Source organism: Rhamphochromis sp. 'chilingali', assembly GCF_963969265.1.
Source record: "Rhamphochromis sp. 'chilingali' genome assembly, chromosome: 5".
Lineage (NCBI taxonomy): Eukaryota > Metazoa > Chordata > Actinopteri > Cichliformes > Cichlidae > Rhamphochromis > Rhamphochromis sp. 'chilingali'.
This window is the reverse complement of record NC_137932.1, coordinates 3,493,773-3,509,236: the sequence shown is the minus strand read 5'-3', so window position 1 is coordinate 3,509,236 and position 15,464 is coordinate 3,493,773. Positions and strand designations below refer to the sequence as shown.

The window sequence follows — 15,464 nt, the reverse complement described above, 5'->3', positions numbered from 1 at the left end:
CAAAAACCTGTTCTAATGGTCATCAAGCCATTGATATATACTGAGGTGTCAGAACTCATTATTAATCATACAGAGGACAAAGTCAAATATGTCGATGACCATAAACACTTTTTGTTTGGTCTCTGGACTGTGTGGGACCCAGCTCTTATAACCAGTAACAATGCTTCACATGAAAGTTGTGTCAAGCTTCAATCACAAGTCAGGATTTCCAGTGGGGTCAGAATGAGTCATGTAAGGAGTGATCCAATTGTACCTCAGTGCAGTGGGTTGCAAAGAGACTATTTGAAGGGAGTATTAAATCTGTGTTGGGTTCATCACAGCAAATAGTTGCTTTAGTGCAGTCACAGAAAGTGTATGTAAATATATTTTGATTTGCAGTAGTGCATCAAATGAAATGGTTGACAGCCAGTTTACCTGTTTAGTATCATCACAACAACATACAGCACTAATCTTTCCATCCAGCATCAGCTCTTTTTCTACTCTCTCATCCAAGTTGCATTTGCCTGAGCTGGCATGAACGCACAGCCTTTAGAAAGAAGCCTGATGTCTCTCATTACTCATTGTCATGGTGAGCTGCTTTGGCAGCAGTGCTAGTGTATATTTATGTGTAGTTAATGTTAACAGGAAGACAAAGTAGTGTACTCAAATAATAACAGATATTGCAAGTAAAGAAGATAAATAGTGATTTTTATTAACCCTGCGATGCCAAGTGTGTCACACTTGATAGTTGAATACTTACTTGATACTTACTTGATACTTTTTGTGATACTTTGAGAACGCTACATTGTCAGCACAATATCATTTTAAGCAAAAACTGAATGAAAATGATGGATGTAGTAAAAAATGGTTACAAATTAAAGGTCATAATTGTTCATTGTAAACTGATGCATTTTAATTGTAAAATGCATCAAAATCCCAGCCCAATAAGTCTCATGTACATAGAGTTAAATGTGACTCAGTCCTCATCTACCTCATATTGTAGATATAATCATGCATTTGAGACTCAGCTGGAAGTTATCTGATCTATTTGTAAATTACAAATGAGGCAAATTTTTGTTTTTCTCATGAACACCGTTTGTGTAACTCTTAATTTTTTTTTTAAGTCAGTAATTGAAATTGAAATCCACTTATCAAGTTGTAATTCTTTACAAATTTTTGTTACATTTACCCTTTTAAAAACATTTAAATAATAAAAATGTGGCAAATATTATATTTTTAGTTTTTTAGATTTTTCTGAATTTTGATTGGTGACACTGACTGTGAGAAGTTTTCGAGTGATTTCCAGCACATTTGGTTACGACGTGTGCCGAATAAACATGTGAGGAAAGATAAGCTGTGGTTATAGATTTCATTGCGCTTTAGTTTAAACAAACTTTTGGTTTTAGCTGACAAGGTGTACAGGTATTCATGGTCGTCAAGGGACCAATCCTGCATTTTTCCTTTGGCCTATTTCGTTGTGTTTGTTTGTTTTTGTTTTTTTTATATTGGCACCTCTGTGTTCAGGACATTGTAAGTCATGGTCATAGCATGAAATATGCTAAGAATGCAGGATCTGGGACGATGAGATCGGAGTAAAATATTTCCTCCTGTGATGGTGTTACAGATGTAATCTTCTTTAGATCCTGTCTTGGTCCTCTTGTCTCAGCATCAGTCTGTTTGATGTGTGGATACTCCTACACTGTGCTGACAGTGTTCTTCGTCACCAGATGTGACCTACTGGCCTTTCTACCATTGCCATGAGATCCACTGACATGTTACTCAGAGCACCTGACTACCATTTGGGAAATGCTACTTTGTAATAACAGTGAATCTCATGGAGCATATTTGTTTTTTTGTGCATGTTTAATTTCTGATTAGACTTTGAATAGATTTATATCAGGATTCCCTGAAAGTCTCATGCTAAAGAGACACATACAGGTCTTAAACACACAAACACACTGTTCCCTTCATCCTCCTCTGTCCTCCCCTCCTGTTCTCTTCCCTCAGGCAGATAGCATCAAAGATCTGTCACGTCGGCACCTGGTCTTACACAAGTGTTAATGTCCCCACCTCAGCTGAGAATCACCGGAGCACTGACGCCAGGCTGAAGTGTGCCTCTGTGATTCGGTGTATTTTAGCTTTAAATGTATTTTACCATTGCACCTGAGATCAGAAGTCTACTAAAGCTGTTTTCAGAAAGAAGGAGGTTTAGGCAGCATTGTGTTTAAATATCTGTGTGCGGTGCGAATATAACAGGCAGAGTTCCAGCTCCTGCCGCTCGGACACAACAAGCCAATCATTCCTGAGTTCTAAAATAAGCTCCCCCCCCGCCATCCTCTTGCTCTCCCTTCACATGTGCTCCTCTCGTCAGCACCTCTCACCTTCAGAGTGACAGGAGACAACTGATGAGGAGCTGAGGAGGAAATGGGCAACATCAAGAGGGAGTCAGCAAACTTTGAAAGGGGAGAAATGGGGCCGAGTAAATCAGTTTTAAATGGGCAGATTACCTTCTATCTATCACAGCTAGCTACTAAAGAGGCTGTTGTAGTTGTTGGCCACATGATTGTTACTGTGATTTGCTGCGAGCTCAGACAGTATGTAATACTGTAGTTACAAATACCACCAAATTTATATTGTACCTTGACTGCATTCTGAATGTTTCTCCCTCCTCCATTGATCAGTGTTTCCTGTCTGTGTGTTTGCTCTCTATTCTAGGAGCCAGTGCAAATAATTTCATTGTGTAGTTATGTCTTAAAGACACACGGCTCACGATGCAAGTTTCCCATTTTGGGGCAGCTGCTACAGTTTCTGATGTTTGTGTAGCTTTAGTGTGGACAGAGCCTCTCAGTATTAAGATGAGCTTAAGATAGCTGTAGATGTAGTTGTCTTCTCACAAGAAACCCTGCTTTATCTGGCTTTCTTGGGAACTCTACTTTTCCGGGTGTTAGAGTACATAAAGACTCAAAATTTTGGCTTGTGCTTTCATACACACATAACTTTGTGTGTGCATATATGTGTGTGTGTGTGTGGGGGGGAGAGGATGGGGGCGTCAATTCTCTGGGATCCACATGAACTTTGAGACTGTGAGGTCACACACTCGCTGACAACTCAACCACCTGTTGCCCCCCCCCCCCCCACCACCACCACCACACGCACATGCACGCACACGCAAGTGTGCACAGGGACACACATATCCACATCCTTACACCCACATCCACATTCATAGCACACCCTCTGTCGTAAGACTCATCACTTCTGCAGACTTGGAGTTGAAATGAGTGGTGATCGTGACGATGGTGTTTGAGAGTTGCGCTTTCTCTCTTTTGTTCTGGGATGTTTTTCATTTTTCTGTGAAAAAAACGGCTACTTTGTCTCACACACACACACACACACACACACACACACACACACACACACACACACACACACACACACACACACACACACACACCTGCAGTTATACTCAAATACAACTAGGCGTATTTTCTTGAGGAAATATTGTATTGTGATTGCTTTGATTTAAAAAAAAGTGTAAAGAAATTGTCGTGCCCACACGAACATGCATTGAATTTCATTACAAAACCACGTGAAATCAGTTAAATTAGTAAGTTATTGATTACATTCAAACATCGTGACACGTATACATATATTTTATTTGGCTCAAAAAGGTCACAGAACATGTTAATGTCCTCAGGCCAAAGGGCTTGTTGTTATAGCGCATTTGCAAAGAAAAGCTTTTCAGTCAAGTTCAGGGTAGGGTGTCCCATACCTGACCCAGTCTTAAGAGCAGAAGCAGGTGCATCGGGGTTTTTAAGTGCGAAGGGTTGCACGGCCCTTTATATACAGAAATCTCCTCCCGCCCACCTCCCCCCTTATATATACAGAGTCATGTACTGTTGCTTTTCTGTCAGACATGAAAAAATACATTTAAGCCTTAAATCTTTTCATTATCCACTCCTCTCTACAGTTTTACCATTAGACCACGACTGCCACCAGGAGAACTCCTATGGTCTGTTGTGGCTATGACGTCATTAAGTAATTATACGTCCGACCCCGAGTGTTGTGTGTAAAAAGTGTTTTTGAGTGGTGAACAGGCCCTGCCATTAGTGCATAGTGATCGAAGGAACAATCGTGCATGTAATGAGAAAAACTTTGATGGTGTTTAGTAGTCCCACCCACTGTAGGCAATGATAGAGACAAAGGCAGCACTGTATGAGTATCATAGTTACTGTTTCAGGGCAGAGGATGAAGTGCTTGCTTTGATTCTCTGGGCCACAACGGTCTGAGCCCAGTCCAAATTCAGTCAGTGTGTTCATTCGTCTGGACTCCTTAACCACCACTGCTGCTTCTTTAGTGACCACTGCAGGTCCACAGACATGTCATAGAAATCGTGCGTGAAAACAAAAGTAAAAATTATTTCCTTCAGGTAAAGCTTTAACAAGCTCATATATTCACAGAGGCAAAAAAAGCCTGCTCTGTCACTTCTTTCTGTCTTCAGCGTGATGCTTGATCGTTAACTCAGAGAGTGTTCGGGAACAAAAGCAGCACACACCCAATCCAGGGTGTCACTGTGTGTTTGTGACAACCCAGAGTCAAAGTCAGCCCATGTGAGCAGTGACCTGCGAGGCCCCGCCTCCCGACTGGCTCCCTGCCAGTCCCAAAGTCCGAGAATCGAACAAGAAGCCTTGCTGTCCTCCGCCGAGCACACCCAGACTGTCCGTTAAAGTCCCACTGGGCGACGAGCCAAGGAAGGCACTCTGATGATTGGCTGTGGCGGCCATTTTATCAGGACTGGCAGCGAGGCGCGGCGAAGAGGGAAATGTGTAACCATACAGGCTGTAGGGCGGCGTGTGGAGGCGAAGGCCGGCATAGCCCTGTGAGGTGGGGTTGGAGAGATAGCCGAGCTGAGAGGCAGGGAGAGGCAGGGAGCAGAATCCTTCGGCTTCATACGCAGATGGACCTCTGGGTGGGGGGAATGGCTCTGGGGCGTTACTGTAACGGTGGAGGGGGTGTGCCGGCCGGCTACAGGTGTAGTCCGGTGGGCTGAGAGGGCAAACTTGGAAAGGAGATGAGCACGGGGATGTGGAGAGCAGGTGAGGCGATGCTCCAACCGCTGCATGAGTTCCTGGGACTCCTACAAAATAAGAGCAGGATAAATGTTTACAGCCATGGCAACCTGTAGTTATGACCAACCAGTACTCTGTGAGTGACTGATAAACACTTTCATGGTGTGAATAAGGACGCCCATCACAAACAAAGATTTTGTCTTTAGGTTGGATATCTTATGTTCACCATCCAGAAGCTTCCTGTTGTTGAACTTTACCTTGCTTGGTCATGCCAGGGATGTCCTCAAATGTGAGTGTTCGCAGGGATGGACGCCAGAATGCATAAGACTCAACCAAAGCCTCCAAACCCATCCTGCAAACACACACAAATGCACACATTAACACTTCACCGTGAGCTCTCCCAACCTTCTAATGTCTGATGCAGTGGGAACCTCTCTTTCTCGCTCTAACTCAGCACGCCTCACTAAATCGTGCATTTCGCCCAACCACCTGGCGGCCATCTTAGTCGCCTGTGGGGCCCTCCTTGCCATCTCCATGGAGACCGCAGGTAATGAGGGGCATAAACGCCAGGCTTCGATTGGCTGCTGCTGGTTGGGTGCTTGTGTGTAATTGCTTTCACACGGCTTTTACGGGCGAATCAGGACGAAGGAGCAGGAAGCCGCAGCAACGATTTATGAGGTGGGACTCTCCTTCTTCCTCCTCCGCCCCCACCCCAAATCTGAGCCTCCATGCTCCTCTAGGTGCGGCGGAGGGTTGCTGTGGCGGGTGGGTAATGCGAGTGCTCTGTTACCCCTCGTTAGCGTGAGGATAAAAGTCTTCCCCCCCGCGGGGTTGTAGCCACGGTGATAATTTAGACAAGCTGCCCGGAGCGGTTCTGTGTGCTCCAAAGCAGCCTATCAGAGCAGAAGTTTATTTAGCAAACTGCTTAACTCTTCCTGTAATATTTAAGAGGAGGGTTTTTTTTCAGCCTTCCTGAGTTTAACTTTTATAGGGTCAGCTGTCAAGGTGCCTGGGTTATCCAGTTTGCCGTTCTCTACCTTCCTCCCTCTCGCACATTCCCTCTGCTTCCCTTCCTCCGGCTCTCCTCTCTAATGATTTCTACGAGGCCTCAGGGGAGTGGCTGTTTGGAGACTGCTAGAGTTTTACTGCTGTGTTGTTTTAATGCTGTGTTTATATATGTTTAGAAATGTGTTTATACAGATTTTCTTCGGGACACTCTTGACTTTTATTATTTTGCTGTTGATGTTTATGTTCCCGAGGCTGGCTGGAATCTGACGCTCCATTTAGGCTCGCAGACAAAGTTACAGCATGTGCCTGTAACAGTGCAATTGCAGGAATTAATTTGCCTTTAAAGTTAGCACATTTGAACGAAAACGAATCACCACTCTAACCATAGCTACGTGCCACGTCTTTTTTCAGCTTAGTCCATTTCTTTTTCCTTTTTTTTTGCCCTTCAGGACAAAATTTAATGGGAGGCTGTAGCACATTTTCCATTAGGAAAAAAATAAATAAATAAATACATAGCTTTACTCCCCATAAAATCAGACTAAAATAGCAGTGACAAAAACCACATGCAAGCCAAAATATGAAGCAGTCATGCATCGCTCACTACCCCTAATGCACCAGATAATGTGCAAATCTGCGGTTAAAATGAACTCACCGGTTTCTGCCAGAGTCTCTGAAGCCTTTGGCAAATGGGTTTCTGTCAATTTTCAGCCTTGTAATCTGAAAAAGCAAAATGAGACTCTAATTATTTCCTGAAACGTTGTTATTATGAAATCAAAGATAACGCACTACGCTATATAATACCAGTTCCAGCCAAAATGTTTTCTTTCTCGGAAATCTTTCAATCAGGTCTATAAATAAATTCATTTGTGAGCATGCGTACTTGTATGTTTCTTTGCACATTTATGTGACTTTGTGTGGGTTCATGCATGCATACATGCATGGAGTTAATGTCTGAGCCTGTTCAGACTGTGGGTGGTGTTTAAGGCCCAGCTCTGTGACCCTCATCCAAAAGGACTTTTATAGACATCACCACCATGTTCTGACTTCAGCCATCATGCACTGCAGGCCAGCAAACCTCAGCTAACGTCCTACTTCAAAGCTCACATGGAGCAAACATGTGCAAAAACACAGAAAAGCTGCAGCTTTCCTCACTGAAAACAGAAAATATAACAATCTTAAGCTATGTGTGACAACGTAAGCGAATATCACTATTATTTCTTAACAGCCCGTCACATAAGCCTTTATTTGGTAAACTGCTTTAACAGCCTGCAGAGGAGTTTCCAGAGGACTTTATTCTGTTTATTTTGTAGAGCATGTACATGCATAGACATACACGCCTGCTGACAGAGATGAATCTGCCTTTAAATGCAAAACATAGAACATGTGTGATGTTTTTTTAATATCTCTGTAAAGCACTTTAAATAGACTATCGGCTTAAAAAGTGCCATATAAATACATTTTACTTACTTACTTACTAGGAATTAAAATAGCTTATCTTTACACTGCATGATGAGCTGCACGAACGTATATTAAACTTCTAACATCTACTTCACAACCACAACATCCAAAATTACATCATGTGTTTTCAAATTCACAGCACATTGTAGCAGCACACATTGGAAATGTGACTTTCTTGGCGACTGTGAGTATTTTGTTATATTTAGTTTATGGGTCTCTAGGAGTTCAGCTGAGCTACCTGTTGGTTCTGATACGCCGTGACAGTGGTAAACACGGTCTCCGGGAACGAAAAGGTGCGCGTGCCTTCCCCTGCGGGGATGGTCCTCACTGGGGATAACTCTTCTCCACACTCCTTACGGATTACATGGACCCGCGGCTGGTATTTGTGCATGGAGTGCAGAATGATCTGAACCGGGGGGAGGGAAACACATTGATTGAGGCTTGGATTATGTAACTGCTATTTTATGTGTTTCATAAAGCATGGCTGGGGAAAATGTACATGTACGCTTGTGGGTGCACAAGCTCTACAGACCTACACTGTAAAAATAAAGAAAGAAAATTAAATAAAACATGAAAATGCACAGAACATTAAGTCATGTTCAACTCAGACTAGGAAACTATGAGACTTTTACTATTTCATATGAGATGAGACTTTTTAATATTAGATTAGAAATTTACATTTTATATAATAGCTCATTGTGAAATTGAATGTTTTGATTGTAAATAATATGCAGTCATATTATTTGCTACAATAGTAGTAAATCGTTTCATACAACAGAGCCACATTACAAATGTGTCACACAAGTGTGATGTGCTGCTACATACATGTCCTTGGTCATCCAGCTCGTTGTTGGTCAGTTTGAGTTTGTCGAAGCTGATCACCTGACGCATCCACGTCTCTCCTGAGGCCGGGGAGTCCGGATGGATGTATACTCTGGGAGGCACAGGGGAGTCGGCATTCCCCGCTACCATCCACTTGGAGCTGTGATACACGTACCTACACAATTCACACACAAGACAGTGAGTGAGCACGGTTTCTGTCTGAATGAACGTATCATTTACAAATCAAAAGGTAGACTCGATACTTCAGTAACTGATGAATAAATATACAGTAATAAAGAATAAAATGTTTTCTTACAAGGGAGTGAATTTATAAAAGCATAAAACTTTAACACTAAAATCTAAGTTCATATTTTACTCTTTATGACTTTAGGGCCGGACTGGACTCTCCCCTCCAGGCCACAGGTTGGACTCCACTACAGGATTAATGCTCTTTTTAAACAAACAGTATTTTCCTTCTGTTTGATCCACGGCGCTTTGACACCGGACGTTCTGAAGTGCGCCAATGCGCACCAAAGTTTACATAATGCATTTGTTATATGTTCTATAGGCAGATGGACCAGTAACGTGCTATCCGGCATGTCATTCACTTTAAAACGTGGTATCCTATAAACTGAATTTTGAACCTTTGAAATGACACCCACGCGGTTTATATCACGCAAAGACTTGGCTGCACGGATACCGCTGCAATAACACGCCGTTTTCTTCTGCTTTGTAACGACTTTTGCTGGTTTGACCTTCCAGGGTGGAGAGGTTAGGTATCCAAACGGTCCTCTCCAAAAGGGACGACAAAACCGCCGTGACAAAACACCGGTGCCAAGCACCATTTGTGGAGGCAAAGCTGAGGTTGCACAATTGAAAAATCCTGGGTTGTACCAAGAACACAGTGTATGGAGTCTAAATCAGGACTACATGCTAAAGAAAATTGCTGTGCTGTTGCCATTTATACAGTACACGCGTGTGAGAGTGTATCTTTAAGCTACAGCGCTGTGGGGTACAGCTTTCATTCTTTTGGGGACATTTTTCGCGATTCGTTTTTTTCGCCTCGAAATCGCTTTTCTGTCATTGGGAATGCGTCGTGTGATTTGCCCAAATTCCTTATATTGTGCTTTTTTCCGGACAAAATGGAAATGAATTTGTTTTTTCAGGGCTGGATGACACAAAACTATTGAACTATTTTACGAATGACGTGTTTTATTGCTTAGTATTAGCGAGACCTTTAAATCCTAACAGCACATTTAAAATAATCATGTTAACAATTGTTTTTGTTAACATCCAGCATGTTTGCTTAACATTATGCATTAGCCTATTTTGATGTGTTATTATAGTTTAACAGATTATTACGTCAACAAATTGCCTTGGGCTCCATAGTCCTGCTATTGATAAAGGTGTTACGTTGATCCAACATGTTTAAACAATATGTATTTTTTACAAGTATTTTCTAGAGTTTTGTTTTTTATCAGTGCATAAATTCATCCTTTAACTTTTGGCACTGAATATATCCAACCAGTTCATTATCGTGCCCAGTGATTCATCAAAACACTTGAATATAACGTTTTAAGGATTAAAACAATTCAATTCGACATCCCATCACAAATCAATAAAAAGTCTGTGGTTAAAACTTACGTGGGATTAGCGAATTACATCACTGCCACACTTAATCTACCTTTTAGCGCATTCTTTATCTGAAAAGTTCAGTCAGCAAATGAACACCAAGATTATGCCCTCATTTTTTCAAAAAGTAAACATTATTTAAAAATTACTTTTTAAAATATTTTGTACAGAATTATAAATTTAATGAGATGGTGTACATGCCATAATTGACATTATTACATATTATTAACTCAAAAAGTCCACATTTTTGTTAAAATAAAGCTGAATATGTTCTTTTAGTTCACATTTAATTTGTTTTTTTGGCGCCGACCACAGTCCCTCACGTGATGTCGCAGGACTTGTGTCATGTGACTTTGTTTTATATTTCGACAGGGATTGCTTTGACAAGTCAAAAATAAAATGGTGTTTCAAATATCCCAGTGTACTCAGATTCGCTGGCACTCTATTCTGTTTTTACTTTTTCCTTCATTACGAGATTTGAAAAATAGCTTTTAAAAATTCTGACAGCAGGATCTCAAAGTTTAAGAAGCAGCATCTTTACGATTTACGAGCTTTGGAGTAAGTGTGCACGGGCCTGTGGTGGAGCTTTTTGTGGGTCTTACCTATATCGTTTATTGTCCACGGGGATTATATCCATGGCGATGTAATACTGCTGATGTGGATCCAAACCCGTAATCTTCACACGCATAGCGGGGAACATCCGGCTGCCAGGAAAACCAAAATCATTCTTTTGCAACACTCTGTCATTTTTTAACTGGTGAATAATATATTATTCACCATCACAAAAAATGCATTAATAATAGCTTAATTAAAGAATCAATGCAATAGAGTTTTGTTTGGCTTGGTTAGACAAATTAACTCTCTAAATAATTATTTTAATAGCAATTTTGCTCACTTTTCAAATTATCATCTGGTTCACTGCCTTGCTCATCTAATTTCTACGAATCGTGCGTCGTATTTCTTCTTATATTTTTGATATTGTTTTCATCTTTAACATTTTTTTTTCTCTCCTCGAGTTTCTCATTTCTTCTTTTCTTCAGTCACCCATAAAGTTACGCATTCACGCGAATCCCTGTCTCACCGTCCGGCCTTGGTGATGATCATCTCCGTGCCAATCTCGTGGAACCTTTTCCACAGGTCTGATCCCTGCAGGTCCACGCGGGTCTCCTCTCCGGTCCCGGTTACCGGCGCCGTGCACAGAGCTGCTGGGTGCGGGCTCTCCAGCAGCGCGTCGTCGCTCTCTGCTACACCGAGATGAATTGAGATTGGCACGTGTTAATTGTAACATTCCATCACAAGCCAAGCGTTGTTCACGAGGTGTTGCATTTCACTCTTGTTGTGTGACTCATTAAAACAAAAGAAAAATAAATCTGAACGGGGTTAAAGCGCGGTAACGTCACACGGTAACGTCTCAGCAGAACAAAGGAAATACGTTGAAAGCCTTACTTTAATTTACAACACAATTATTTCAGAAGAGCAAGAGCGAAGTAAATATTTTTAAACCTCTGGCAGTTATTTCTGTCTCTACGATTTAATGTCACGCTATTGATAGATAGCCTTTAAAAAAATGAAAACTATGAGAAAGTAGAAATATCTGCATGCTTAGACACCGTCTCGCACTCAGTACTGACCTTAAAAATGTTCAACGATTTTCACGCCAGTGCTTGAGTTGAAACCTGTTTTAATACTGAGGATATGTTCAGAGGAAGCACTAACAGCGGTGTTTATGCGTCTCGCCGCTGTTGTTATTTGTGCTATTCAGCACAGGCCTCCCCAAGTGGTAGAAATTTATGGACATTAGACATGGGCCTAACGAGGCAAACTAACACAGAGACTCCTCAGCCAAATGCATTGTGAACTTACAGCGGGTTTAAATCCTAATTTGTCCGGGCCAGTCGGTTTATTTCGTCTGCAGACCTCTTAGTATCCTTTCCGTGGCAGTTTCCCGGCCTTTATACGCTGCTAATTGGCGTGTTTATGATTGCAACACAACTCATAAAGCCTCTCACATTAGTCACACTCACACCGCTCATATTTACTAGACCAGAGCAGTGATGTATCACAGTCTCACCGTGCGGCCCCGAAGGAAGCCTATTATTGTTTTACTTTATAAACGTCATCTTTTTTATGCTTATGACCGAATTCTAGTCGGTGACGAGAAGAAGAGAACATGAATTATTATGCAGGCAAGGGGAAAATGCTCATGAATACATAAACAAGGATCAGGATTTTGGTCTTCTGATATAATAACAGAATAACAAATGTGCGCGGGCAGCAGCTGCACAGTAATTATCCAGCTTAAACAAATGCATCCTATAATGATGGAGTATGAGCGTCAAGTCATAATTTTATAATGCTGACATGTCAGACACCTATTATTATTATTATTATTATTATTATTATTATTATTATTATTATTATTATTATTATTATTATTATTATTATTATAACTTACGGGATCCGCCACTTCCACATTCAACTTCACTGCCCCGGTCGCCGGTACACCCTCTGTCCGCCCGTAGTCCCGGACTCCCGGTTACATCAGACACATCTGTTTCGTCCTCGAAGCCGGGGGACACGACCTCCTCCCCGCTCGTCCTGCGGCGTTTTTCCGCGCCGATCAACGCTTCTACTGAGAATGCATGCGCCTTGACGCTCAGCGCGCACGGGGACCTGCGCTTCTCTGCCATTTCTCCGCGTCTCGGGACAGAGGAAGAAGACGAAGGAGATCGCTCACGAGCTTGCAGGCCGGGAGCAAGAAAAGTTCAAAACCGAGGAAGTCGCAAAAAAAAGGTGATCCACGCTGGCAATCCCGCGCCAAGGGCAGGGTAGTTTCTCCGTGCTTGCACGGAGCAGCTGACGAGACAGAAGGGCCTGGGGCGAGCTGTAATGGTGTCTCCGTTATCCGTAGGTGCCTTGCGGAGTTTTGGAGAGTGTCAACAACCGAGCTTAGAGGAGAGTCGGGGAGAGGGACCTGTCAGTCACAGAGCAGAGCAACCAATCATGAGTAATCACAACCCCCCGGAAATTTTCCTTTGGTCCCGCCCGCTGTGGGGGCCGCTCGTGCCGCCTTATGTGGTAAAAGTAGAGCTGGTGAATGAATCATGTCTTCAGGCCAAGGAGAGCTAGGAGCGTCTCTCCGGGGCATTGCGCGCATTTTGACACACCGGCCCAACATGCTTTGCATATCTGGCCATTAGTAGCTCCTGCACGACTGGACCCCCCTCCCCCAAATAAAAAAGTCCTGACAGAACTATCATACAGACTGAATCTTATACTGATTATTTACCTCAAAATATCCATGATCATAATACGAGTATGGAATTAAATTTTGTTGTGTAAAATACTATTTTTATGTATTTAACAAGTCTTTTAAAAAATCCCAACTATGTCTACTGAACACAAGAGCTTTGTTGTGTACCATTTCACGTGTATTTTGGCATAAATGTCATGGCAACAGTGCCATTAACTTTAGTTACATTTCGATTTTTTCTTTTCTACTCAAATATGCAACTGTAAAAAGAGAAACTAGGCAATTGCTGCACTAAAAACAACCGTATGATAGCTGCACACTTAACCCTGAATCTATAGACTATTTAAAGGCTAATACAATAAGTATTAGTCTCTTAGTCGATAACGTAATAACAGATATGATAATGTCATTATAACGATCATGATCTAATCGGCGCTTTTGCTGTTTTCTTATGAAAAACGTAAATCACGAGGTAATATTTCCGTCTCAAACTGAACCCGAGTCTAACAGTAGCTAAATGAAATATTTGGGAATATGTTTGAAATACAGGGGGAAATGAGTGAATGCAACCAGCTGGATAAAATACATGGATGAGTTTGACTCGCTCTTACTGCAGGCGTGGAAATAATCGTGCGCATTTTCAAGGCCGTGTTAACGAGCGCGGTCACGCCGGGAATGCGCGTTGGTGTGGCGGTGAGATATGGAGGGGAGAAGCTGGCTATAAATAAACAAAGCACTGAGCCTACGTGTGTGTGTGTGTGTGTGTGTGTGTGTGTGTGTGTGTGTGTGTGTGTGTGTGTGTGTGTGTGTGTGTGTGTGTGTGTACAGGTTTCTTTAGTTCTTGATGTTCTTTTTCAGACCTAAACACGCCATTTATTCCAAGAGTAATATGCACCGCGCGTGCTGCCGTTTGCATAAAATGTGCCAAACTAATGAACCTGTTCATTTGTTGGTGTATTTATTGAGCTGTTGTCGGAGTTAGAAAGTACAAAATGCCATTATTCACAACAGTATTTAAGCCTCCAGCTTACCTCCTCGGCTCCTTCGCCAAAATCAGCGTGAACATCGGGCCTCTGCTGGCTTGTTGGTCACGTATCCGCCGTTTGTTGGCGCAAATTTAATGTAAATATCTGGACATTAGGAGAAATTCCTTGTCTATATACTTTTGCTATATCAGATCAAAATCTGCCTCTTTCTCTTCCTCTTGGCGTTTTTTATTTATTTAAATGTGGTAGGTTATTTATAATTCCGTCACATTTACAGAGGCTAACATTTGTTTAAAACAAAATTTAGATTGTAGTCGATGCCAGGCCTCCCGACTTAACCTGACACTGTCAAAAAAAAACTTTAAAGCGAATATTTTTGCTCCCTTACCAGCCTCGGAACCAATAAAAACGCATGTAAACAGATGTACTTAAAACAAAAACAAAACAAAAAAAAAGACAGGAAAAAAAGAAGAAAAAAGGGGCAGAATTTAGTAACAGCACCAAACGGATTTCCCTCTTTTTTCCAGTTTAACAGGAATGTGTTCACAATCGTAATCTCAACATTGTTTAAGTAGTAATTTAAACCGGTTTAAGTTTGTTTTGAAAATCTTCACTCGTGAACAAAGGTTCTGTATGAATTGGATTTTTTTTCATAAAGACTGCCTTATTTATGTATTTGAGATTTTATTTGTAAGTTAAATGTTTTTTTGTTTTTTTTAGAAGAAACTAACATTCTAATTGGCTGGCTGATCGTTAACAGAGTGCACATTATTTTCCCATCGTTTTCATGAAATACATACTATTTAATAATAATAACAATAACAACAATAATAAGAATAAGAATAATAAGAATATTTCGATTGGTATTGTTGATTTTTGAAACAGCTGTTTCGTGAAACTGATGTCGTTGCTTCCAGAGCACTGTAACTATTATTATCACATTATCGTAACTTTGTTATCATACTGTGTTTCGTCGCAACAGTGTATTTACACTGTAATACAAAAACATTGGTAAGTCATGCGATATTTATTTATGAAATTATTTTTTTTATATTATCTGATGCTTGTGTGATATTCTTCATAATAATATCTTCCCACAGAAATTTTTCTGCACATTTTAGTGACCTTTTTGTTTTTATTCGACGGTTTTTTTAAAAACATTTTTTTTAATGTATTTATTCATTTTTATTTTCCCTTTTCTATCCGGCAGCTCCACACTTCATTTAACATTACTGCGTTTTGCATATAAGTGAGACTACA

The 15,464-nt window shown here is 41.3% G+C and overlaps 1 protein-coding gene across 2 annotated transcripts; it reads right to left on the bottom strand.

The window, feature by feature from the left end:
• Positions 1 to 3,472: 3,472 nt before the first annotated feature.
• Positions 3,473 to 12,971, bottom strand: tbx18 (T-box transcription factor 18). 2 transcript variants are annotated; one of them, XM_080882987.1, is made up of 8 exons: positions 12,421 to 12,971; positions 11,047 to 11,206; positions 10,568 to 10,669; positions 8,337 to 8,508; positions 7,750 to 7,917; positions 6,706 to 6,770; positions 5,303 to 5,397; positions 3,473 to 5,113 (listed from the first exon to the last, which is right to left on the bottom strand). In XM_080882987.1, the coding sequence occupies exons 1-8, from the start codon at positions 12,653 to 12,655 to the stop codon at positions 4,578 to 4,580; spliced, it is 1,533 nt and encodes a 510-aa protein (XP_080739113.1). In that variant the 5' UTR covers positions 12,656 to 12,971; the 3' UTR covers positions 3,473 to 4,577. The 2 variants fall into 2 exon arrangements, with proteins under 2 accessions (XP_080739113.1, XP_080739112.1); XM_080882986.1 differs by having other exon boundaries at positions 11,047 to 11,209; positions 12,421 to 12,969.
• Positions 12,972 to 15,464: the final 2,493 nt, after the last annotated feature.